The following is a 27,150-nucleotide window of genomic DNA, read 5'->3' on the forward strand; positions in this document are numbered from 1 at the left end:
CTGGTCCCCCAAGCATGCCAGGAGTGATTTCATTTTTTTAAATAATATCTTTGTTTAAGCACCATGATTACAAGCATGTTTGCAGTTTGTTTCAGTCCAAAAAAAAAAAAAAAAAACCCTTCACCAATGCACCACCACCAATGCCTCCATCTTTACCTTCCCCCACTCCCTGCCAGTATTTGAGATAGGCATTCTATTTCTCTCACTCACTACCATAGTCATTATAGTCTTACTCATCTATGGATTATAAGAAAAAAATAAAAGACATTGTTGTAATAATACCCAGAGACAATAGAGACAAATAGAGACAATGGAAGGACCAGCCCACAATATGAAGCTTACCACAGAGTGGTGAGTTCAGTTAGAGAAATAACTATACTTAAAACTATCAGTGTAATAAATAAATAAATAAATAAATAAAATTACAGTTTAGGTCACATGCCTATACCTGTATTGGCTCAGGGTTTTTATTTGGTTTTGGTTTGGGGTCCCATACATCAGTGTTCAGGAGATACTCCCAATTCTATGCTCAGGAATCACCCCTGTCAGGTTTAGGGGACCACATGGGGTGAAGGTTTGAACTTAAATCAGCTGTGTGCAAAGAAAATGCTCTATATACTGCACTATTGCTCCAGCCCCAGGCTAAGGGGCTCCAAAATGCCCTATACCTTGACCAATGTCCTCTTAGAGAAGTTTAAGCAACTAAACAGGCATATCCAAGCTTCTACCTCCTCCCACCACCTAGGGCTATTTCAGAGACTTGTAGAGGGTTCTGTTGCCCATGTTAGGAAATACTGATCTAAAGGTAAGTCCAAGAATGTTGCTGTCTAGCAGTCAGGAATTGCTAGTAACAAAAGGAGTATATTTGTAGCTCAGGAATATAACCCTATCATCTCAGAAACCTCTAGGCAAAGAAATGAGATTATAAACACTTTAAGACATTTCCAATGATTTCAATCCTGTCTCAATAACTGGGCACTCATAGGCTTTTTGAGAATGCATAGCAACATAAGCATTACTATTTGGAATGGGACGTTTGTAGTAATTTTGACAGTTCCCATAAAGATTTATAGCAAGGGAGATGGTTCCATGTGCTGAATACACATTTTGTCTGCGTAGGTTGCTTGCACTCATGGTTTCCTCAGTATGTCAGGGAGCAAGCACAGTACTGAGAATGACCACTGAGCACTGCTGAGTGTGTCCCCAAAACAAGCAAAATGATTTGATAACTAAAATGATTTTAAGTGCTTTTCAAATGTTAATCTGTATCCTATTATTTTCTACTTTTTATAATTTACTTCTCTCTCCCCACTTTCTGTTTCAGAGGCTAGTGGCCACCAAGCACTGACTTTTTCTCAATAATGAGTATTTGTGTGTGTATGTATGTATGTATGTATGTATGAGTGTGTCCCATGAATGTCTTCAAGGTTCATCTGATTCTATGATGCTTTTTTGTGTCCTAGGTTTATATACCGAGTTCTCCAGGGATCCTTGTTTCCATCACCAATTCTGAAGGCTCAACACTTTGACAGACTGACTCCTGAGGCAAAGAGTGAAGCACTCAAGAAGTGTAGAGTTGCTAGGAATGTGGGTCCAGTGACCTCTAAATATGCTAACCAGTCCATGGCCGTATCAGAGCCAAAATTCATGACTGACTCTCCTGCCGCTTTTGCTATGTCAGCAAATGTCTGTGCTGCTGAGGCAGAACACTTCCCTGTCTGTGAAACAGCTTGCGACTTGGACAACTCTGAAATAAAGGACCAAGGGATGGCTGGACCTTCCAAGGATGAAAGTCTTACAACAAGAATTTGAACCACCTCAATCAAGCCAAAAGACTTGCATTCTCCCCAAATCCCCCCTTCCCCCCACCACCTCCAACCCTGAAGAAAGGGAGACTGGCATTTTCCCAGGCTTGGAAATGCCAATAAAGACATCTTTATTGTCCTTTTGTAGACATGTTTGTAAAAGACAGTAGTATTTGACATGGGAAGAGTTTAAGGAAATTAAATATTTAACTCATAAGTTCAGAATTAAATGCTTTTATGAAACTTTTTGGATTTTGTAAAAGCATTTTCATTATCTTAGAGTGCAAAAATTTTTCAAGGGGATTTATTTGGGTTATATTTATTTTATAGAGAGATCTTAGATTCTAGGAAAATGTCTTAACTGAACAGATTCCAATTTGAGAAAAAATTTATTAACAGTGGTTTTTAGAATGTTTGAATTCAGAAAAGACTTATATGTTAATTTAAAAAAACTATCAATAGCTGACTTCCAGAGAAAACAAATCAAAGAGCCATCTAGGCAATTGAGTGTACTTACACGAGTGTGATATTTATGTTACTTAAAAATGTGGTTAGGAATTAAATATGTTTTATATTTCCTGTGAGAAGATGCCTTCAATCTTCTGGTGGAAGTTGTTAGGTGACTTGTCTTGATACATTTCAGTGTTTTCTGAGGTGGAATCATTGTGAAGATAATGATGAGAGGATGGCATGCCAGGAACTTATTCTTCACACAGATGCTAGTGAGATTTTTTTTTTTTGGTTGTTGGGTCACACCCGGCAGTGCTCAGAGGTTACTCCTGGCTCTCTGCTCAGAAATCGCCTCCAGCAGACTCGGGGGACCATATGGGATGCCAGGATTTGAACCACCATCCTTCTGCATGCAAGGCAAATGCCTTGCCTCCATGCTATCTCTCCAGCCCCGCCAGTAAAATTCTTAATGAGGTCAACGTCTGTATAAATTTTGGGACTGGAAAACAGGCCATAGAAAAAGTAGACCAAAACAGCTGAGCCTATAGCCTAACAATACCCTGTTTTCTAAAATTGACAATAGTCTAATCAGAATGAGACAATCAATCTCAAAACCATCTTCAAGAGACCTTTTCAGGGATTTTTTGTTTTTAAATGCCCTGTAATTTCTCTGATGGTGTACATTCTAAAAAATGAGATATTAATGAATTGAGATGAATAGAAGAATTTCTATGGAGGTTTCCAAAGTTTCTTAAGGGAAAAAAAAGGTTTTTAATTAACTTTAAGACAGGAATGCCGTAACAAGTTCATTGCTATTACAGATCATGTATACTGGCTTTAGTTAGAATAGAATAAATTACTTAATTTCAAGTGAGTCCAGGTGCTATTATAAGATCATGTGCTCTTGTTAAGTTCACTTTAAATTCTGTATCTGTTCATCTGAAAATTATGTTTCAGCTATCACTCAGAATATTGTTCGTGAAATCTTCATGCTTATGTTCCATGTCTGTATCAAGATGTTATTGACTATTAAAATACTATTCTCAGGGCTAAAACTACCCTCTGTCTACTGTCCTGGGCTGATATTTTTGTAGACTTACTGTATTATTGCAAATAGTCTTTTATAAAGAATGATATTTATTGAATATTTTAAATCCCACATAGTTAATGGAAGTTGCTTTATGCCTCCTTATTTATTTTTTAAAACAAACTTTAAAAAAATCATCTGAAAATTGTTATCATTCATGAAGCTACTCACTAAATCCAACTTAAGAACTTAAACATAAAATCCCAAAGTATGTCTTTCCCCAGCACATTCTTTGGGCCTTTCTGATATGAAAAACATTAGTGAGGTCAAATAATCTATTATGCATCTCACAACTGGTACTCATTCTTTCAGATCTACATCTACTAATAAGTAAAAATATTTGGATATAACTCAGACTATAATTTAGGAGGATTTTTTTTTGTTTTATGGCCATACCTGGCAGTGCTCAGGGGTTACTCCTGGTTTTACATTCAGGAGTCATTTCTGACGGTGGTCGGGGAACCATGTGTGATGTTGGGTATCAAATCTGTGTTAGCTGCATGCAAGGCAAAAGTCCCACCCACTGTATTTCACTCCAACCTGAATTGAAGGATTTTTAAAATGAGTCAAAATTGGCCAATCTTCAAGAGGTGGAGGCCATGATATCTCATTTATGCTCCTATATCCCAGTGTCTTTGAAAACTGAAATGTTTGTTCATAAGTTAGGTATAAGCTTTATGCCCTGAATAGATGTAAGTATAATAATAAGTATATAATCTTTATACAATTGTCATATACCTTGTTACAAATATATTTATTTTTATTACTGCTTAAGTGTATATGTTTAAAAAATAAAAAAAAAAAACCACTCAGATTCTGAAACACATCTAGACCTCAAATGAAAGATTAAAAGTCAGGATTAATCATTTAAGGACTTTTTTTTATTGAAACCACTGAGATCTACAAAGTCCTTCATATTTGAATTCCAGATATACAGTGAATCAGAGTCATTCCCACCACCAATGTCAATCTCTCTCCACCAATAAGGATTTACTCTTTGAATGAATACCTCCTTTATAGAACATTGTCCAAACTGATGTGATCTTTTGCTTTTGAAAGTTCAATATTTTTCACTGGAAGCTTGAAAGACAGTACAGTTTTGGCACATACATTGCAGTCTATCCTGGTTCAATCCACAACAGTATAGATGGTTCCTCATGGATCACCAAGATTCACTCCTCAGCACCGCCAGATGTGACCCACCTGATATGTCTAGACTCCAAGAAAACCATATTTCATCGTATTTAAGGGTATCAAGTATTTTAATATTACTAGTAAAAATGCATATTTCCAAAAGATTGAATAAGGAATTGGACCGGGTTCCCAAAATGTACTCAGGATATTACACATCTCTGCACTCTTATAGGTCTAAATTTTTTCTTAGATACCCAATAGATCATGTGAAGCTATTAGTAGCTTTCCCTTTCAAAGTATCAAAGAGCTATCTATTATCTATATTAAAAGAAAAAAATTTTGATTGGTGTTGTCAACTTTTATAGTGGAAAACAATTTTTTCGAACTTGTTATGTTTGATCCAGAGTCATCTAAACAGTATAAAAAGTGATATAATTTTATTTGCAATAAGGGATTACTGGAAATAAGTACAATACAGTATATACATTTCACTGGGCATAGATTGGGCCAAATTAAAAGTTGTTACATTAAGTAGATACAGCTCTAACAAAACTGACATTTGTTTTTTAAACGTTCATACAATTGTGACCACATTTTATTGCTGGACTTCACATTCTCATTCATTTTTCTTTTTAAACTCCAGAACAGGAGATAAATAACATGCAAAGTGTTAAGACAACTTTTTTGCATTTGAATTGAATATATATTACAAAAAGGAGTATAAAAATACATGTTTAAGTTGCAAGTAGTCTCTAGAAACTGAGTCGGTCCAAGTTACTGGTGGTTAGTAGGCAAACCTACTAGTTCAAAAGGCTTTTTCAAAAATGTATACCAGATAATTAAATTAGGTACACATGGAGATTCTTAATTTGAACATTTTTATTGAGTAAAAATGATTTCATCACTAGTACTTCAAAAACTAGTGTGTGTAAAGCATCCTAGGGCTTAAAAGCATTTTTAAATGCTTATTTATCAAGGAAAGAAATGGTAATAACAATCATTTCAAAAATATTATAACAATTTTCAAGGAAAATTATAAAATATTATACTCTGTGCAAAGTTACTATGGTTTAAGATATATGCTACAACTGTATTAATATGACAAACAGGAAAAATGGAAAATATTTCTTTGAGGGCATGGTACAATTTATTTTTTTAAACTATCTCTAGTCTACTACAAATTCTCCACAAAATTTAATCTTAACTTTAATATTCATATAGGCAGAACAAAGTTTATTCCACAAAAATTTTGTGCATATGTCATTCACCAGGATGGCAATCAATAAACAAACCCTAATTACAGTGAAAGATCTATAGAAGATTTTCTAGAAAATTATGACCCTGATTTAAATTCAGCATAAGTAGTCCTATAACATCAAGTGCTAATGCTGATATCTAACACATTTTGTATTCATATGTCTTATACTATTTTGCTCCTAAATAGATGTTTCTTGGATTTTTACCTCTGACTGCATCACATAAATTATTAGGATTATGCAAACTTTAGAAGAGTGCTAGTAAGTAATTTAAACAGATAAACGGTCTTGGTTTTTAAGAAAGCAAACCAAATCTGCAATGATAATATTGAAATATGCCATGTTACTATCCTTGAAAAAGATAAGCTGGCAAAGATTAGTAAGCTTGAATTTCAGTGTCCTTTTTCTGATCAGATAAAAGAGAATTTTCTATAACTTGTTACCTGAGTTCCTGCCTTTGTATAACTCTCTCTACATTTGATCATTTTATTCTACTGCCAAGATTAGATCTGGCAAAAGAACAAGCACTGTTTTTGATATTTTTCCCACTTCCATTGAACTGGAAATAAGAGGAATATAAAGTTGGAGGAAAAGGTTGAATAAAATTAGACCAAAACAAACACGAACATTTGCAATACGCTGTTGAGCATCTGCTCCGTGAAAGTGCTTCTGTACAATTCTCTGCAGGAAGCTCTCCACAGTCGAGAAGGCCATTTGCTTTGAATATAGCTGGCAAAGGTCTCTGATCATCTTTGGAATTAATTTAGGAGAAAAGTATGGGTGTATATTTGTCTTTGGATCCATTCGAGAAAGTATGACACATTGCTATAAACTCCAGGCCCCAGGACTTTGGAAAAGCAAATGGAGCCCCATGAAGTTAAACCAAATAATGTCCACCGTCCCCGAGACTGCTCACAAACAAGAGGTCCACCGCTGTCACCCTGAAATGAAGAGTGCTGGCATTAGTTGTTGGTATTTCAGAGTCCAAAGGCTTCTGTGTTGTCCCAAGGGTACAGGAAAGCAGAACTCTACTGAAGCAACTTACTGAAAAGTTTAGGTAAGGTGCCTGCCTTGCCTGCGCTAGCCTTGGATGGACCGCGGTTCCCCCGGCTTCCCATATGGTCCCCTAAGCCAGGAGCGACTTCTGAGCGCATAGCCAGGAGTAACCCCTGAGCGTCACCGGGTATGACCCAAAAACCAAAAAAAAAAAAAGAAAAAGAAAAAAAGAAAAGAAAAGTTTCAACCTAGCTTTCCCTTGTTAGCTTGTGTAGGAGCAATGCTTGTTCAACAAATGGCACTTTCCAGTTAGTAATATGTATGGTACTCCATTAACAATAGTGTAAATCACAGGGTCAAAAAGGAATAAGAGAAAGAGAGAGAGAAAGGAGAGAGAGGAGAGAGAGAAAGAGAAAGGAGAGTGAGGAGAGAGGAGAGAGAGAGGAGGGAGAGAGAGGAGGGAGAGAGAGAAAGAGAAAGGAGAGAGAGGAGAGAGGAGAGAGAGAGAGGAGGGAGAGAGAGGAGGGAGAGGAGAGAGAGAGAGAGGAGAGAGTGAATTTCCCAGAAGCAGATGGGGGCTGGAGGATTAGGGGATAGAGGGAAATTGTAGTCATTGGTAGTGGGAAATGTACACTGGTTAAAGCTTTTGTACATTGTATGACTAAAACTCAGTCCTGAACTATTTTGTAACCCTGGTGCTTAAATAAAGTATTTATTAAAAAAAATAAACCTGATCTTCTAAGAAATGAGACAGTCCAGAGAAAAGACTTTCTTTCCATGTAATCTGAGGACATTTTTAGTTATTCCTGGCTCTATACTCAGGAATTACTCGTAGTGGTGCTGGGAAGATCATATGGGATACCAGGGAATGAACCTGTTCAGCCACATTCAAGGCAAGCACTCTACATTCTGTACCATTTTCTGACCCATGATCCATTTTGTAAATATGAAAAGGACCAAAAATTAAACATTAAACAGAACTAGAAAAATATTCTTTTGTGGGTGGATGGTCTCAGGGATCATATGCTTTTAGGGATTGAACTAACTTCTTCTACATGCAAAATATGTGATTGAGCCCTTTGAGTCACTACCCTAGTCTCCTAGAAAAATATCTTAAATAATTCTTTACTTATAAAGTTCTTGCTATTGAAATGAACATATTTTATAAAGCCATTCAAGGAATACTTACTACATTTCCTAACTGTATGACTCATAACTAAGATGCTTGATAAAAATATCACATATCACCTAATTATAGTAAGGGATTTTATTTATAGAACTTATATTTATTTCATATGCACATATATTTCCACATTTGATATTTACATTTTTGGGTTATAAGTTTTACACATTCTTTTACCACAAAAGAAGCCTTATAATTTGTTAGATGTTAATATCTGCTATATCTCAAACATCAGATTAAGTTACAGCAATATTCCTCAACCTTTTTCCAATTTTGGCTCCCTTTCAACCATGCTTCCTTCCTGTGCCCTCTCCCATTTCCTATAGATTAACTCCTGGGTTTCATGCCATGACTGCCCACTTATGTGTTTTATTTTTCAACTTGTGGCACTTTGGAATATCCATATGGCTTTCAACTGAGAAACTGGACTAGAGAGTATATTTTTTTCACTATATAGTCTTACTTTTTAAGACATTCTTCATATAAAATAAAATGTACAGAAGATAACTATTTTCCAAAAATGTATCAAATTAAGTATACAACTGGATATTCTTCTTATAAGTCTACTAGCCTAATTTACCCTTTCCTCAATTTAGGTAACCATCACTAACATTTGCAATCAGCAATTTTACTCAGATCAATGGAATTAATATATATTTGTTTTAGGGGGCATAGCAGGTAGTGCTCAGGGCTGGCAGTGATCAGGAGATCATAATGGATATGTGGGATGAAACCTGGGTCTAGAGAGTATATTCTTAAAGGCTCCAAAAGAGTATGAGAACTGAAAATATGGAAATATTTTTTGAAAAACTTATTGTGGAAATTTGCAACTATTTCTTGCCATGTATCAATTTCAAACTTGGTAACTAAGTTCTTTTTTGAATTTCACTGATAGGTTCTCAGTGATCACTTTAATATAAAATGCCATGTAATAAAACCAGATCCTTAGATAATGCTTTATTCATTGTTAGGTGAAATTCATTCTTCTTCTTCAACAACATGATGTTTGTCGGCCTATTGATGTGCTTCTAATCACTGTCCCAGCTCATTCAAGCCACATACCATTTCTATATGTTGAGAATAGTAATATAATTACAGGTATTTCCATTTTGGAGAAAATGAAAATAAGGCACAAATTTAAAAATTGTTCACTAGCAAAACTTGGATTTAAATTCAGGCAGTGTGACACCATGGTGCCAAATCTGTAACTGCTACATTTCCTTCCTACAGATGTTAAAGAATATGGAATTTTTATTGTGCTCCATGCTATTGTGGTAGAGGGGACCTTTACATGTATAATTTATAATGCCACAAGCCTAAATAAGCAACACAGACCTTCAACAACCAGGGACTAAGCGAATTGTTCTGTTTAAAAGCCTAACAATTTTCTAAAAGCAAAATATAAGTGGAAACATATTTTTACTAGAAATAATCTACAATTTTTCTCATTCCCCTTTATAGAAAATAAACACTAAGAAGCTGCTGAATTTAGGCAGAAATATTCATTATGCCTGAGAGTGATGAAAAAGAAATCAAGTTTACAGGTAAACTAAACTTCTAATTTTCATAGTAAAAATTCATTTTTGTCATTAGTATGTAGTTTTTACAAGAATCTAAGGTACAGATCAATAGAAATAAATAAGGCAGAAGACTACTTGAGTAACAAAAATAGCTGTATAGGAAAGCAAAACCTTAGGCAATAAATAAAAGAGTTTTCAAAGGAATTGTTTGTGGTGATTGTTTCCAGCTGGAGTGGATCAAACACTGCCTCCCTGTAATATGAGTCTCCAACTAGGCTGCCTGGGGCAGGCAGATAGACTTTTGTTAGCTGACAACAAGGAATAATGAGGCAGCATTTCAAAATGAAATGAAGATCACAACTAGAGGCACAAATCATTAGACTGGTGGGTTGTTTGTCTTGATTTGTTTTGGCTTGGTTTTGGGACAATACCCAGTGATGCTCATAGGTTTCTCCAGGCTCTACACTCAAAATTTACTTCTGGTGGTGCTCTGGGGGCCATTTGGGATGCTGAGGATTGAACCCAGGTTAGCTGTGTGCAAGGCAAATGCCCTACCCACTGTACTATTGCTCCAGCCCCATCGGTCTGGTGTTTTATTTTCTTTGCCTCTTCATAGTGACAGAATTGAGGCCAACATTTAATTTGGCTTCTGTATTAAATACCAAGATTTTTAGACAACAAATGTTGTTGCATAGCTTCATCTGTGACCCTTTTGTTGCATTGAAAGATAAGAATGAGGGGTTCTGGAACAGTCTTACTGTAGACCCACGGGAAAAAGTAATGTTTATGGGTTGGTTTTGTTTTCTGTTTTTTTTACTATGGGTTTTTTTTTTTCCTAGAGAACATGAGAACATCTGGTATACAACTAAGAGACCCAGAGCTCTGAATTACCATAACTAATTAAGTTAGTATGACCTGCCAGACATGCTAATACAATAGCACCTATGCATAGACCTTCAATTCTCTTTTTTTACTTGTCCTTGCACTTGGGTACTTGGAGGTTATAAGGGCTATAACCAGTAGATGCATGGTGGTGGGGAACCGTCATATGGATTCCCAGTGCTGGGGATCAAACTGGTCTTTGCATACACTAGGCATGTGCATTACCAGTTGTACTCTCTTCCCTACCTTTTTAATCCTCCTTAACGGAATAATCACCCATTACTTCCTTTAGTAAATTTTAAGGATAAATTTGGGGTGAGGCACTAATTTTTAGTAGACCTCCAAGTCATGTTGGGGAAGATTGGATTGCATTGCTCACTGCTACTCAAATAAGGAAGAAGTTGAGCCAATGGGTGACTCATGTGAGGAATTTATTCCCTCATAGCTTCATGAAAGTGATAAGTACCTTCACGCTGGGAGATACAGGCTAAATTACTCAACCTTTCTAATTCCCTGTTTTATCTGGAACATAGAGAATCAGGTAGACTTGCCACCATGCATGACTGAAAGGATAAATTGAATAATTACAGAGCATTTGGAGATACTAGAATACCAAGTACTAACTGGGAGGTGTTAATATTCATGCTTCATTTTAATTGAAGACATGTACCATAAGTCACACATGGATGTGACAGTGGTTTTTCACTTACTACATTTACTCAGTAAAAATGCCCTGAAGACAGACAGAACCAGTCTGTTAGAAAACTTCCTAAAGAGCTTAGATTACTGATCTGGGTAGCTTTGTTCTCACTGGAAAAGGAGATCAAATCCAAATCTTTCAGGCTAGAAATGCCCTCAAGTCCTATATCATGCAGCCTCCCACCACATTTTTTTTATTGACTTGGAAAAATATAAACATGACCTCTGCATAGAATGAAGAGATTTCTCTCCTACTGCCCACTTCAACCAGGTGGCTTGTGGGTTATTCAATCAGAGGCAAAGCAGGGAAGACCCCAGTGCCATTCTAAACCCTCTGCTTCTCACCTATGTCAACTATTTGTGTAATTCCCTAAAATTATTTTCAAGCTCTTGAGTCACCTATTCATTTTTTTTTAGTCTTCATGTATATAATTTTTTTTCTTTTTCTTTTTTTTTATTTAAACACCTTGATTACATACATGATTGTGTTTGGGTTTCAGTCATGTAAAGAACACCACCCATCACCAGTGCAACATTCCCATCACCAATGTCCCAAGTCTCCCTCCTCCCCACCCGACCCCCACCTGTACTCTAAACAGGTCTCAATTTCCCTCATACATTCTCATTATTAGGACAGTTCATAATGTAGTTATTTCTCTAACTAAACTCATCACTCTTTGTTGAATCACCTATTCTAAATGGACCATCAAATCAGCATTGTGTTGGTACTGGAAAAATAGAACAACTAGTAAAACATTTGCCTTACATGTGGCCAACCTGGGTTCAATCCCCCATTACAAATGGTCCTGTGACCCATGCCAGAAATGATCCCTGAATTCAGAGCCAAGAGTTATCACTGAGTGCCAGTGTATGACCCCAAAACCAAATCAGCATCATAGAGTCAGATAGTACAGTGGGTAAAGCATTTGCCTTTCACATGGCTAGCCCAGGTTCAGTCTATGACACTGCATATAGTCCTCAGACCTGTTTCAAGAGTGACCTCTGTGTGCAGAACTAGAAATAGGCCCTGGACATTTCTAGGCTTGGCCCAAATGCACACGAGTGTGTGCACACTCACACACATGTGGTTGTGTAACTATACCATATTAGAATAAGTAGCAGATATAGTCTTGCATTTCTTCTTCAATTCTAAATTGGAGGGAACTAGATGATCTACTCCAAGGTAATAAAAGGTGCGTCATAGCAATATGGCAGAGTTAAGTCCTTACTTAAAATGCCAAAAAAAGGTCTTGGTGACTTCAACTTTAAATAAAATGACTGAAAAGGAAAGTGGCTCTCTGTATGAGGTCACTTCATTTGATGCTGATCAGTATTCTTTCCTTTCTGCATCGGCCTTGCAATGAAACAATGATGTTGAGCATCATTCTTGAAGCATATTCTTGAAGACTGCTATTCCACACTCCTGTATGAGCATCTTCAATGCCTTTACCTTTGTATCCTTCCCTCAGAATGCAGTAAAATATCAACTGAATTCATACTAAATTAAAACAAAAATGCTTCCCCATATTTCTAGGCCAGCAAGCTATCAGCACACAGTAACCAGTAATCCAGTGTGTCTAGAAATGATAACAAAAGACCAGTCCATGGTAGGAAGTTTGTCACAGAGTGCAGTGAGTGCAGTTAGGGTAGAGTAGGGTCCTTTATGACAACAGTAGTTGGAACTGATAAGTCTGGACAACTGGGTGCTGAAAGGAGGTAAAGTGTAATTCATGGTACCCCATCATTAAAAATAGTGCAAACCACAGTGTCTAAAAGGAAAAATAAAAGGAAGAGAAAAAAATGTCTGCCCAGAGGTAGGAAGAGGGAGGTTGAGAGGGAAACTGAGGACATTGATGGTTGGAAATATACACTGGTGAAAGGTGGTGTACATTGTATGACCAAAACTCAATCATTAACAATTTTGTAACCAAAGTATTTAAATAAATTAATTAAAAACAAATAAAGGTGCATTTGATGACACTAGAAATTACACCAGCAATTAAGCACAGCACAGACAGTGCCTGTGTGAACAACTCCTAAAACTGAGTTGTTCATTCCAAATCCTGGAAGTTGGGGTGTTATAGATAATCCACTAGATGGATGAAAAGTTTTTTAGTGTTCCCTGATTTCCTGGAGTAACCTCATGGATCCATGGTTACTAATACTTCTCTCAGAAATCCATATGCCCTACCCATGTCAAATGAGATGAGCCAGAATGACTTCACTTATGTGATGTTTTTGTTTGTTTGTGTCTGAGAGGTGCTTCACCTGGGAGTATTCAGAGCTTACTCTTGATGGTGTTGAAGAGAGCAGATAAAATGCTGGGGATTGAATCCAGATCAGCCTTGTGCAAGGCAAGCACTCTATTTGCTGTAATATCTTTCCAACTTCAGGACCAAAAAGATTTTCAAATTTGGCTACCACCCCTCAACCCAATGGCATGAGTTTGGTGGTTTGATAATTATGCCCAATGGTGTTGGGAATCACTAGGGTTATACCTAGTGGTGCTCTAGTATCACCATCACAGACCTGGTGTTATTCAGGGAGACCCCGAAGTGCTGTGTATCAAACTTAGGGCCTTAAATATCCTAAACACATGTTCTATCATGTGAGCTATTGTGCTCAAGAACACTGAGTTATCCTCTTGGTGTGACCTAACTATGCTGTTCAGCACAAGTAAAAGAGAAAAGCACAAGACAACTAGTGAGGGGAATGAAGGGAGTTAGGAAGAATCAGTTGGGAACTGGAGTGAAAAGAAATCACACTGAATCATTAAACATTTGGTAATAATTAATTTCCAAAAGAAAAAAGGTTCCCAGAGATTAGAGATGTATGTCAAGTGGTAGAGCACATGTGTAATCATGCAAGTTCCAACACTGCATGACACACTGCCAGGTAGCCCCCAAACACAGCCAGACATCGCATCCCACAACACTAAGAAGCAAGTTCCCAGAGGGCCACAAGTGAAATGCTACAGAGTTTATGTGAAAGTATTGAAAGTGCAGCCATAGTGAATCTCCTCCATAACTAGAGAGCAGCTCACCATGCAGGAGTCGATCGTGCCAGACTCATAGCCTGCACATATCATCCGGTTGGTGATGGTCTTCATGTCAAAGTACGACTGGCACTGCTCCAAGGAAATAATACGGACTTCTCCCTCTTGCAGCTTAAATGGCACTGGAGTTGTTTTTGTTGTTTTTAAGAGAGGAAATAAAACATATAAGGAAAGACTAATTGGGATAGGGGGTACGGTTGTATATGAAATTATTACATTTTGCAACAGAAGATCAGTCTTTCATTAATATGTCTTTTTGTTTGTTTGTTTGTTTGTTTGGGGGCCACACTAAGCAATACCCAGTGATTACTCTTGTCTCTACAATGAGAAATCATTCCTGGTGGGCTCAGGTAGCCATATGGGGTGCCAGGAATCGAACCTGAGTTGGTCACATGCGAGGCACATGTCTATATGCTGTCCTATGTCTCTAACCCTAAAAATATCATTTCAAAGACAGGGCTTGTTTGGAGTTAGATATTGCCAATTAGAAATTATCAAAGCAGGCACCTAATCAAACTCATTTTTACTGAAAAAAATTGAGGTACAGAATATTTTGAAACATAGTTTGATGCCTTGAACTGTGCTTCCCTGCTTTTGTTAGATGTTGCATCAAAAACAATGGTGACTGCGAGGAAAAGAAGAAAATACAGCCAGATCCTCAGCCAGGACGTTGCAGCTTTGTGTCTTCCAGACACATTCAAGGATGGAAAAGGTATTTGTCTGTAGTTTAAGAGTGTCTTGCCATAGACCCGGTCAGTATAACTTACTTTAAGTGACTTTAATGCTACAGGATATAGTAGAAATATATTGAAATGGTAAATCTTCCCTTATTGACAACAGGGAGCTGTTGAATATGACATGTGAATTCTATGTCACTTGTAAGTTCTTAGAGTGTAACTATGGATTTCCATGAAGCAAAGCAGCATGAAATTTTTGTTGGTCAACCACTCTAAAAAGCACACACACAGTTTTCCTGTTAAATAGTAAGGCTGATGTTGTGTTGATGTACAAGGATTCCTTATTGGAAAAAAAATTCTTGTTTGTAAAAACAAGTTGAGATAACTGCTCATGTTAATTGTGTGCTAATGGCTGGCCAGCACTTGTATTTAGTATTTTCTTGGCTAGTTGGCCTTAATGCTTACCACAATTCTGAAGACAGAAAATTTCTTTTATCCACTCCTCTAAACTAGAATATTGTGTTCAGAGTGACTCAATTACACAATTTCTGCTTTATATTTTGAAATTGTCTAGAAAGACAAACCATTTAAGTTGACTTACATAGAACAAATTTTGACTTGCTTAGAGTAAACAGGTATTTTTGCATGCTGCAGTGTGTTATGGTAAGCATCATACTGCATACAATTGATGTTATGTGGTGAGTGTAAAAGTAATAGATACCAGGGTGTATTTGGCTTTTAACATATATTTTGCATTATATATATAGATCATGCTGCAATACTAATGATTGCCTTTAAGAATAGGATAACAAATGCTAACATGTCTAAGATATTTCAGAAGTACTTACTAGTGAACTTTTCCAGAATTAATTATTTCTGTTAATTAACTTTCTTTTCTTTTCTCAACTGATCACATAGAAAAGAAACTAAACTTAGCAAGCAATTTATCTAACTAAAGTTCATGTAAAGAAATTATTCTTCAAATTGGGAAAGGACGCCAATGTAGGTCACTGTTCTGGAGAGCCTAAGCAGTCACTTCATAAGAGTCGCAATGGCCAAGAAGCACACTTAATGTGTTGATCACATTATTATCCTGAACTTTGAATAAATCAAGCAATGTCCATTATAGAGACAGAGAGTAAAGAGTACAAGTACTTAAGTGTTTAGGTTGACATTATCTAGCAAGACAAATGATTTCAATCCATATAATAGGCAGATAAATAATGTTTTCTTCCTTGAAGGAAAGAATGTACAGACTGTATTACCAGAGGAAATCAGAAAACCAGAACTGGAGATGTGACCATGCAGCCTGTCTATCGACAGCCAAACAGCCTGACCTCTAGATAAAGTTTCAAAGAGTACAAAACACAGATACAGACAACCCAAAACAGTGCTCTGACTGATTGGTCTGATCTCATAATGCTTTGGAGGTCCAAAGCATTGATAGTGGCTACCAAAAGATTCTGAGATATAGAGAAGGAGCTTTGAGGTTACATTTTCACTTGGCAGGTTTATGTGTGAAGATGAAGTACTGACATCAATGATTTGCCCAGAGGGAGAATATGACACAGACACCAATGAGTTAGTGTTAGTGGCTATATACGTGTTCAATAAAAATGGGAAGTGATTGCCAAAAGTGAAAAGGAACAGTGTGCTTCAATAGCATGCTGAAAAGTTGATGTTCCTGAGGACCCTGGCTTAGCTTACTTTTGTTGCCCATGTGCCCCCAGCCTGTGATATAGCAGTATGTATCAGGCTCTAATGACTGCTCAGTTCTGGGTAAGCAGACAGGCCTGACATAGCTCGTTTCATTGATGTCTTCGCTGAGCTCCACTATACTGATATCATAGTCCACCACTGCTCGACTGTAGCGAGGGTGCAGAATGATGGCCTTCACCAGGCGGGTCTGCATGAATGTAGATGGGTGGTCAAGATTGTTGATGCCAAATACCACTCTCCAAAGGGCAGCGTTCTCTCTCCTGAAAAAAAAATTGAAGAGCTATTGGTTGGCATCATAATCCTGGATTTAAAATTTTAAATGTATAGATGACTTACAAATGTCTTATTTATGTAAATATTGGCTCTTTAACAAGTCCTTTCTCCAATATAGTCTTTTATTGTATTATCTGAACCCTTTGAATATGAGTGTTATAGTGGAATGAAAGTTAATTTTCAATTTAAACTTGTTCCATTAGAAAGGCAGGAAGGGCAGTTGCTTCAATGAACAGGAATGATGAAAAAGAAGCATGAAAAAGAGGAAACAGATGCGGCAAAATAAGAGAAGAGTGAAGTCAAGGCGAAGTGATCCATCTGAGGAGAAAAAGCTCAGAAAAATGTAAAGTTTTTATGGAAGTTGGTTGAATAGTTCAAGAGCTTAAAAAATAAACTACCCATAACTTTCAATGAGACTTGTCAGATTTAATTGTTTCTAAACTGTTGCAAGTCAGAGCCCCTGAAGAGGTTGACTGATGGAGGGATGGAGGATGAGGTCTTTCCCATCCAGCTCGGAGCACGAGTCTGCCATCCCATCCAGCCGACGGTTCTGAGGTGAAGCGGCGGGTAAACAGCTTGCAGACAGTCAGGCTTGTGGAAATATTGGCTTTATTTGGTGGTTAAGACTGAAGTCCAAGGTCTCAGCCTTAGTTCCAGCAAAAAGCCTCTCGCCTTCCACAGGCCCTTGTTTTTATCCCCCAGAATCAAGTACCACCCAATGGTGGGATCAGATACCAACCAATGGTGGAAGCAGAATCAGGTACTACCCTAGGGTGGGGGCAAAATGCCAGGTCACACCCTAGGGTAGGCACAATCACCAATCAGATTAGGGTCAGTAACATAATAATCCCCTAAAATATTTACATACACAGCACTAAACGATTGAATATTTTAGTTAAGTCCCACCTTAAAAACACTTTCTTCTTTTGACTTCCAGAACTCTCCTTGGTCCAAATTTTCCTAAAATGTAATAGGTCCCTTCCTTTTAGCCTTTTCTGCAGCAGCTTCTTTCTCTGTTCTTTCAACATCTAGGTTGAAGGGACTCAGGGCTCTACATTCAAGCTTCTTTTTCTATAGTGACACCCACAAGGATTTTGTCAAGTTCATAGGTTTAAAATCTAGTATCAGAGAAATTGCTTAACAGCTGAACAGACCTTTGGAAAACTAGAAACAACCAGTGCTAGCAAAACTGCAGAGAGAAAGGAATCCTAATCTCATTCATTGTTGGTAGGACTGGAAACTGGTTCAGTTTCCATAAAAAACAATTTGGAGTCATCAAAAATTTAAAAATACTACTCAGCTATAAGTAAAGAAAATATTGCCTTTTTTATACTATGAATTTAATAATGTAAGTGAAACTAAAGGGTATCATGTTAAGCAAAACAAGTTAGAAGGAACAAGGCAAATAAGAATGATTTTACTCTTTAATATTATATGAAGAAAAAACAAAGGGAATAGAGAAATGACAATATTTAACTAAAGCAAATCTTTAGGCCTTTATAATAGGACTGCTATGACAAAGCATGTTTGGAAGTGTGGAAAATAGTGGAGGGGTACTGTCTGTCATTTTGGTGGTAGGCCTGTTGATTTAATATTGTACCTCTAAAACATATAATCATTTTATTTATTAACCAGTTACCTATATGACAATCAAATAAACAAAATACCACCCATATCCTAGTCACTCCTAAATGCCATCCTCTTCTTTTAGTTGCAGAATTGAACTTCCAATGATCAGTTCAGTATACTTACTTGTATGTTTAAAATAGCTGATATATTAGGGTTTTCCATGCATTTAACAGTATTCTAGACAGTCATAATTCATGATATAGACATTTCATACAACCACCAGTTGTACAATTGAACTGTCTCTCTTATACCAATATTTATTTTCATCACCAAGTCTTCACACACTACTCTTACCTATACTCTGATGCTTGTTCTTCTGCCACTATAAACCTGATTTTAAAAATACTCTCTTCCAATAATGCAATTATCTGATAAATAGCATCCCTTCTACTCTTAAACCTCTATGTCAATTTTCCTCACAGTAGTCAGAGTGACTTTTTAAAAATGAATCTTGAGGGACTGGAGCAGTGGCACAAGTGGTAGGGCATTTGCCTTGCTAACCTAGTATGGACCAGGGTTTGATGCACTGGTGTCCCATATGGTTCCCCAAGCCAGAGGTAACTTCTGGCTCTGTGCTCAAGATCCACTCCTGACAGAGCTCAGGAGACCACATGCAGTACTATAAATCAAACCAGAATCAGCTGCATGCAAACCAGGTATCTCATCCCCTGTATTATCTCTCTGACCTTTATTTTATGATGTTCTTATGTATGGCAAAAATGCAAAATGCTGAGACTTCCGGAAGGTTAGGGGAGGAAGTGGTTAAGGTCATTATTCAACTTGTTTCTTTAATCTTCTTGGGTTCTTGAACTAAAACTTTACTTTTCAAAACAGCTATATAGTTCATGCAAACATTTTACATTATAAAAATCAATTTCAGAATGATTAAACAGAAATTAATGTTATTATTTTGCTACCTCTTAATAAGTAGAAATATATAGCGATTGATTTATGATAAATACATGTTAGAGATTAAAATAATAAGCAAGAAATACACGATCCATGTTACAAATTTTAGCGGAGTAAAGATGGACAATTAAAGAAACAATTACAATAAAATGCAGGAAGTATGATCTCATGCGCATTATAGGATAATGATACATATGAACTATTTTCATTAAAACCATCACTCAAAGAACATGGCTTATTTTCTTCCTTCCTGTCTATCCCTTCCTCTCGGCTTTCCTTATTTTCCCATTTTTATCCTTTCCATTTCCCTCTTTCCATTCTTAATCTAGGCAGGGGTCCTCAAACTTTTTAAACAGGGGCCAGTTCACTGTCCCTCAGACCATTGGAGGGTCTGACTATAGTAAAAACAAAACTTATGAACGAATTCTTATGCACACTACATATATCTTATTTTGCAATAAGAAACAAAACAGATACAAATACAATATGTGGCCCGCGGGCCATAGTTTGAGGACCACTGATCTAGAGCAAGGCTTCTTTATCCATTACTGACCACTTAAACTCCTAAAATTTTGATGTGTCATCAATACACAAATATGCCATGGAAATAAAATATGTATACAAATAAAATACTGTAAAATAAAAATACTGATAATCATAAAGAAATTTATTTTCTAAACATTTAAAAATATTTAACTCACACATTCTATTGCATTACCATAGGGTCTGGGGGCTAAGTAAATGACCATTTGACAAGTTCCATATTTACTAGTAAGACATATGTAAGACACTGAAATTCAAGAAATCATTTAAAATTTCTATTTATTTGAGTTGTTTCTTTTTCCTTGAACCATTGATACTACATTTTGATTATAATGCATACTCTCAATGATCTGCTTTTATCCTGGCTTTCAAACAGTTAAAAAATATAACAAAAATTTTAGATAAATTACTATATTGAAGGCAAGCTATGAGGTAAGCAAGGGAAATAAAGGAAATTGGGCAAATACTGGTGCAGTGAAATAACAGGGCCAAAGGCCCAGCAAGTCACTAAAAACTTTGTTGAAATGAAGAACTGTTGAGTAGAAATGAAGACTTGCATAATCTAGAAGGGCTGAGATTGTGGCCATCTAGGGGGCTAAGATATTTTCTTGAAGATTTCATGAGCCACTTCATGAAGAGGAATTGGAATCATATGCTTCTGATATTTGCCTATGTACCAGTCTAAAAAGTTCATCCTTAAGTGTTTCAGAAACTGAAGAAGGTAGGAAAGTTTCCTGTGAAAGTCAAAATCATTCTTTCCTAGAATTTTGAAGCTAAGTTCTGACCCTTGATCTAATAAACCTAGTATCTCACATTTCTTAATTATTATCTAAAATTTTAAAATAAATCTCAGTGAAAGCAAGAAAAAATTTAATTTTTCTACAAACATTGTTAAAGATACCAGCTGGAAAAGTTCTACAAATGTGGACATCAGGCTTTGACAAAGCATGGAATCAGGATATTAAATTACTCCCATTCATTGCTGCAATGAATGGTTCCAAATTAGAGTAAGACTTACAATGAAAATTTCTTAAAAGTTTACAGGGCCACTGAAGAAATTGCAAAATAGATTCAGTTATTAGAAAACAGTCAAGCAAAATCTTGCTTAAACATGAACAATTTCTTATATTATTAATAAATGAGGACCCTCGTGAAATTTTGCCATGACATTTTATGTAAATTTTCTTAATTTCAAACAAAAAATTATCCTTTTAAAACATTTGATTAGTTTTTAAATTTTTTTTAAAAAACAGGATTTACAAAGTTATTGATAATTCAGCTTTCACTATATCATATTTCAGCACTAAACTCACCACCAATATCAAGTCCCTCCACCATTGTTCCCATATTCCATCATCCTCCCACTCCATTTCCATCCACCCACATTCACTTTCCACCTTGATAAGTACATTACAAAGCTCAGTGGATGCTATTTAGATCTCATGTTTTTAGAGTTTTTGGTTTGAATACCACTTTCCTATATCCCCCGTATAACAGTATAATATCCCCTATTACTTCCTTATCACATTGTCTTCCTTTCGACCTCGATTTCTTTTTTTTTTTCCTCCCCCAAACTCTGGGGTCAAGGTTGATTTAAGCATTTCTCTTACTAAATTACAACAAATGATATCTCTGCTTAACTTCATAGATCTATCTTGAAAAAGGAAACCTGAACATTACATATGATAAAAGTGGCATGTGAATTTGAATTAACTAGAACATAAAAAATGCTGTTCCATTAATTAATTGTTTGATTCATTTAGGTAATCATTGTCTGAAGCATGTACTTCTGATAGAGCAATCTTGTTTATTGTGGAGCTGTAAATCACAACTGGGAAAGATATCTTTTCTATGTACTTCCAAACATACTACCATAGGCTCTTTCAATCATTTTGCATTTTATTCATTAAAAGTTCTCAAGAGAAGGGGCCGGTGAGGTGATGCTAGAGATAAGCGCTAGCCAAGGAAGGACCGCGGTTCGATCCCCCGGCGTCCCATATGGTCCCCCCAAGCCAGGGGCAATTTCTGAGCACTTAGCCAGGAGTAACCCCTGAGCATCAAACGGGTGTGGCCAAAAAGCCAAAAAGCCAAAAAAAAAAAAAGTTCTCAAGAGGGGCCGGCGAGATAGCATGGAGGTAAGGTGTTTGCCTTCCATGGAGAAGGACGGTTGGAATCCCAGCATTCCATATGGTTCCCCGTGCCTGCCAGGGGTGATTTCTGATCGTAGAGTAAGGAGTAACCCCTGAGCGTTGCCAGGTGTGACCCCTCCCCCCCCAAAAAAAAATAAAAGGATAAAGAAAGAAAGTAACCTCTCAAACTTTGGGCCAGAGAGATAGCATGGAGGTAAGGCGTTTGTCTTGCATGCAGAAGGTCGGTGGTTTGAATCCTGGCATCCCATATGGTCCCCTGAGCCTATCAGGAGCAATTTCTGAGCCTAGAGCCAGGAGTAACCCCTGAGCACTGTGGGGTATGGCCCAAAACCAAAAAAAAAAAAAAAAGAAAAGAAAAAGAAAAGAAAAGTTTTCAAGAGAAGGTACTGATTTAATTTTTATATTTTATTTTCCTTACAAAGCAGTCAAATAACTGAAACAAAAATTTTATTACATTTGTTGCATTATGTTCTAATTATCGATTTTAATATTTCTCTTCTCATCAATGTAGTGCTGATATAAGAATATGCATATTCCTTTCTATAACTCCTATAGGTAGTTATTAGTAGTTAACTGATGTGCTGTAGTTGCATCATATAGAAACAAGGATGCCATTAAATAAATAGCTTTGTATAAAAAGTTTATTGCAGTATTTCAAACTGGAAACAATCTGAATGTCCTTCAACTACAAAATAATTGAGGACATTATAGGAAATCAGCTCTATATACCATCATTTAGCTTTGAAAAAGAATGAGCTACTGTTACATCAATTGACTTGGATATTAATAGTGTACTTTTACATGAGAAAAACAATCTGCAAACACAAGTACAGACTGTGATTCCAAACTATTAAAATAATAGATTCGGAGCTGTGAAGGAATACTCAGTAGGCTAAAAGAGGAGTTACCTTGAAGATGACAAGATAATTTTTAAAAGAGAGCATAGGAAGATAGAAAAATAGTGCTTAGAAATATTTATGCCGCAGCGCTACTTAAAAAGATAAAATGCATAATCTCAGCAGTATTTCTTTTGGTTTTGTATTTGGGACACACTTTGGCAATGCTCAGGGGTCACTCCTGACAGTGCTCAGTGCTTAAGCCCTGGTTTTTTTTTTTGTTTTTTTTTTTTTTTGGTTTTTGGGCCACACCCGGTAACGCTCAGGGGTTACTCCTGGCTATGCGCTCAGAAGTTGCTCCTGGCTTGGGGGACCATATGGGACACCGGGGGATCGAACCGCGTTCCGTCCAAGGCTAGCGAAGGCAAGGCAGGCACCTTACCTTTAGCGCCACCGCCCGGCCCCTAAGCCCTGGTTTTTGAGCATCAATTTCTTCTAGTGATTCTCAAGGAACAGAGATTGAGAATCTTTCATGTCAAGCACATGCACTCAGTTCCCTGAGTTCTCTTCCCTGGCCCCTTGCAGTATTTTTTTGAAGTTTGGATTAGTGAGTAAGGTCTCCCTAATCTGTGTCAGGTGTCACTGAGATTGATGCTACTTAATCCAGTAGAGAATAAGATTTCCCTTCTTTTCACATATGCAGAGACTGTGGTCCATAGAAATTAATTAGGACACCAACAGTCACACAATAAGTGACAAATAAGAAGAAATAAAAAAGAAAAGAAAACCAGCCAACAGCAAAATTGCATTCCTCCCTCTTTAGAATTTAGCGTGGTCAAATCAAAATAAGCAATATATTTAGGTGACATATATGAGTTGTTTTAAATGTTGGGGTTCTTACCCCATGTTACTTTTGTGAAAGTAAGGTGACTTTAAAATAAATAGAATTAATTGAAAAGGGTGGTAGTTATTAAAATGTGAAGTAGAAAGTGTGTCACAAAGCATGGTGAGTACAGTTAGAGTAGGATAGACAGTAGGGTAGAGTAGACAGTGATAGCTGGAATTGTTCACTCTAGAACAAAGAACTGGTTGCTGAAAAGGGATAAAATAATTAAAGTATAGCATGGTACTTCTTCATTAAAATAATGCAAACCGCAGTGTTTGTGTGTGAAGGGGGGAGGGAGAGAGTGGGAAGAGACTGAGGGGGGAAAGAGAGAGACAGAGAGAGACAGAGAGACAGAGAAAGAGAGAGACAGAGAGACAGAGACAGAGAAAGAGAGAGACAAAGAGACAGAGAGACAGAGAACTAAAATAGCGGGGGTTGGAGAGTTGAGGAAATCTGGGGATATTAATGCCTGGAAAAGTGCACCGATGAAGGGTGGTGGATATTCTATGATTGAAATCTCAATCAGGAACAATTTTGTAACCGTGGTGCTTACAGTGATCGTTAAAAGTAAAATAAAAGACATACTCTCAAGAGGTCGGTTTCCTCTTTAGAATTTGGGAGGCTCCAGTGATAACTTTGGCCAATCACAGAGTGGATTCAATGTGCTTTGCCTTTGAAGGTAGACTGACAGTAAAGTGACTAGATGCCCTAAGATTATTTGGGAAGTGCTTGCCGCCCTCTGGCGGTGGTTCCAGGCCAATTACTGTGGGCTGAAAAAGGCAAAATCTACTGCCAGACTTCCAAGGGAGCAGCTTCTGGTTCTAGAAACTTTTCGCTGAGGCCCCAGACAGCGTTGAGACCCATCTAACTATCTAACCCTCTGAATCTTCAGTGACCACAATAAATGGTTGGGGTTTGGGTGTTTGTAGTTTTTTTTTCTTTAATTTTTTTATGTTTGTTTTTTCTTCTAAATTACGTAACAGATATAAGAGCAGACTTTCTCCCAATTGCGGACATTCATTCCCTAGGTCTCTACCCTGCTCTTTTGAAGCATACTGTGATGGTAAATGTTTATATGTCAATGATGCCATGATGCTCAAATAGTTGATCACAAATTCATCTAGATATTTTTATGAGGTGGTTTTGAGTGAGAAAAACCTTTTAATAGGTACATTCTGAGAGAAATGGTGCATTCTGGTGCATTCTGAAAGAGATGGGTTATTCCATATAAAGTGGCTGGGTCCATCAAACAAGGAGCAAAAACTGCTCCAGGAACAGTGTCTGAGATGGAAACCAGGTCTCGTCGGACATATGCAAAGCAAATGCCCAATCTGTTGTTATATAATTCTGGCCCCAGTTTCTTAAGCTTCCACAGGGACCCCATTTCAACTCTGCTTACTAGGGGCTGGTCTCCAGCAAAATCTTGCTTTATTTCTCTGAGAAACACTAACTAATATTCACTTCACAGGTATTTTGTACAATTCAAGAGAACTAGAGAAGACAATAACGCTAGTGGAAATCAATTATCCAATTTTTTCCTTCTTATGATAGAAGGTATAAACAACATACATTTGCAACTCATCAAATACAGTATATGTATGGGATGACAGCACAGAGGAAAGAAAAATAGCAGCCTTATTCTATCTAATTCTAGTGTAGCTTTTGGATTTACACAGCTTTCAGAATATGTGCCACTAACAATGCCCAAATAACACAATGATCAGACCCAAGCAAAGGGAAAATGAAGGAAAAAGGCAACTTACCCCTCAAAACAGTGGGCAACAGTCAGAACCCACTTCTTGGCAATGAGAACACAGCCACAAATGTGTCCACTGGGTTCACTCTGCAGGGAACACTGCCAGGGCCACCTTCCAGGGCGACTTGTCCGACCTCCCAGTATCCTCTTGTTCATCCGGGCAGCAGGACGGCGCCCACAGTCTACCAAGGAACAGGAAAATTGGTGTGGGGATACGTGACTCACCACCCAACTGAGCTAAAATTTGGCTCATTGCTGTGGTCCTGTTCCCTGTGATGCAGTCTAGTTCAATTTAGTTCAAATCCCCTCATGCCACAAGATCCCTTACCTTTTTCTGTACACAGAAGAGAAATCTTATGTCTGCTTTGGCAAGACTGCCTAGAATAGAAACAAAATGGCATACTATTATTAGATATTTACCATTTACTTCAAGCATGTTAAGAACTAACATGAAACACTAAGAAACACTAAGAAGCAAGACACAGGATCAGCCTCTACTAGATACTGCATGTTTAAGTATCTATCACTCTTAGTATAGAAACTCTCCTGAAGGATATGGTCAGCTATCAATAAAGGGATGAAGGTATACACAGGATGTATTGTTCTTTCTTTTTCTTTCTTTCTTTCTTTCTTTCTTTCTTTCTTTCTTTCTTTCTTTCTTTCTTTCTTTCTTTCTTTCTTTCTTTCTTTCTTTCTTTTTCTTTCTTTCTTTCTTTCTTCTTTCTTTTTCTTTCTTTCTTTCTTTCTTTCTTTCTTTCTTTCTTTCTTTCTTTCTTTCTTCCTTCCTTCCTTCCTTCCTTCCTTCCTTCCTTCCTTCTTTCTTTCTTTCTTTCTTTCTTTCTTTCTTTCTTTCTTTCTTTCTTTCTTTCTTTCTTTCTTCTTTCTCTTTCTTTGTTTCTTCTTTCTTTCTTACCTTCTTTTTTCTTCCTTTCTTTCTTAATTTTTTAGTTTAGTTAGTATCGTAACATATATCATCATAGCATAACAAAAATATCATTTGGTTATAAAGAATTATTGTCGACAATTTATCACATCATCTTGACTGATAATTATCACCTAGAACATTGGCTCACATTTTGATTTTCAAAGTTGAGAAAAGAAAGAGGAAGGAATTAGGAACTTCTTAGAAACTACAGTGTGGAAGGGAGAACTGAAGATTGTTGTTGCTGTTGTTTCTTTCTGTTTGGATCAAGTTTGGCAGTACTATCATTTTTCTCAGACTCAAATATTTTGGGTTTTTGTTTGTTTTTGTTTTTGTTTGGGGGGTGACTCCTGTGTTGCTCAGGCTCTGCACTCAGTGATCATTCCTGACAGGAATTGGGTGACCATCTGAGGTGCTAAGGATGGAGGCCAGGTTAGTTAGACTCATTCATGCAAGGCAAATTCTTTACCCACTGTTTGGCTCTGGCTCCTGAGACTTAAATTTTATTCACTATCATAACTTCATTTTTCTCTGTTAACTAGAGTTACATAGTCTTTGTAGATCAAAACTACTTGAGAATTTCTTTTAACTCAGGCACAAAAGTACTCTAAGATTAAGACCTGGTTTCTCCTCTTTCATCATGATATATTCTAGAAACATCTTTAAAGAAAAATATGATTAGCCAAGAGGTAAAAACACTCTAAAGGAAAATCAAATAAAACTAAGGAGAAACATAAAGACCAATAGGCATACAATAAAGCCATGGATGAATGAGAAATTTGG

General features: G+C 36.9%; 2 protein-coding genes across 2 annotated transcripts in view; one reads left to right on the top strand and one right to left on the bottom strand.

Annotated features, from left to right (window-relative positions):
* Nucleotides 1–2,039, top strand: part of ATP10D (ATPase phospholipid transporting 10D (putative)) — a 110,909-nt gene extending 108,870 nt beyond the window's left edge. The window contains exon 23 of the mRNA XM_049790207.1: nucleotides 1,464–2,039. Coding sequence (XP_049646164.1) covers nucleotides 1,464–1,812 — 349 coding nt within the window. The 3' untranslated portion in view covers nucleotides 1,813–2,039. The remainder of the gene's footprint in view (nucleotides 1–1,463) is intronic.
* A 3,982-nt stretch (nucleotides 2,040–6,021) lies between these two features.
* CORIN (corin, serine peptidase) overlaps nucleotides 6,022–27,150 on the bottom strand; it is a 149,579-nt gene continuing 128,450 nt past the window's right edge. The window contains exons 16-20 of the mRNA XM_049789828.1: nucleotides 25,774–25,823; nucleotides 25,453–25,627; nucleotides 16,452–16,723; nucleotides 14,056–14,189; nucleotides 6,022–6,673 (exon numbers count right to left, since the gene is read on the bottom strand). Of these exons, the coding sequence (XP_049645785.1) occupies nucleotides 6,491–6,673; nucleotides 14,056–14,189; nucleotides 16,452–16,723; nucleotides 25,453–25,627; nucleotides 25,774–25,823 (814 nt within the window). The 3' untranslated portion in view covers nucleotides 6,022–6,490. The remainder of the gene's footprint in view (nucleotides 6,674–14,055; nucleotides 14,190–16,451; nucleotides 16,724–25,452; nucleotides 25,628–25,773; nucleotides 25,824–27,150) is intronic.

The sequence above is a fragment of the Suncus etruscus genome, chromosome 16 (assembly GCF_024139225.1).
Source record: "Suncus etruscus isolate mSunEtr1 chromosome 16, mSunEtr1.pri.cur, whole genome shotgun sequence".
Taxonomy (NCBI): Eukaryota; Metazoa; Chordata; class Mammalia; order Eulipotyphla; family Soricidae; genus Suncus; species Suncus etruscus.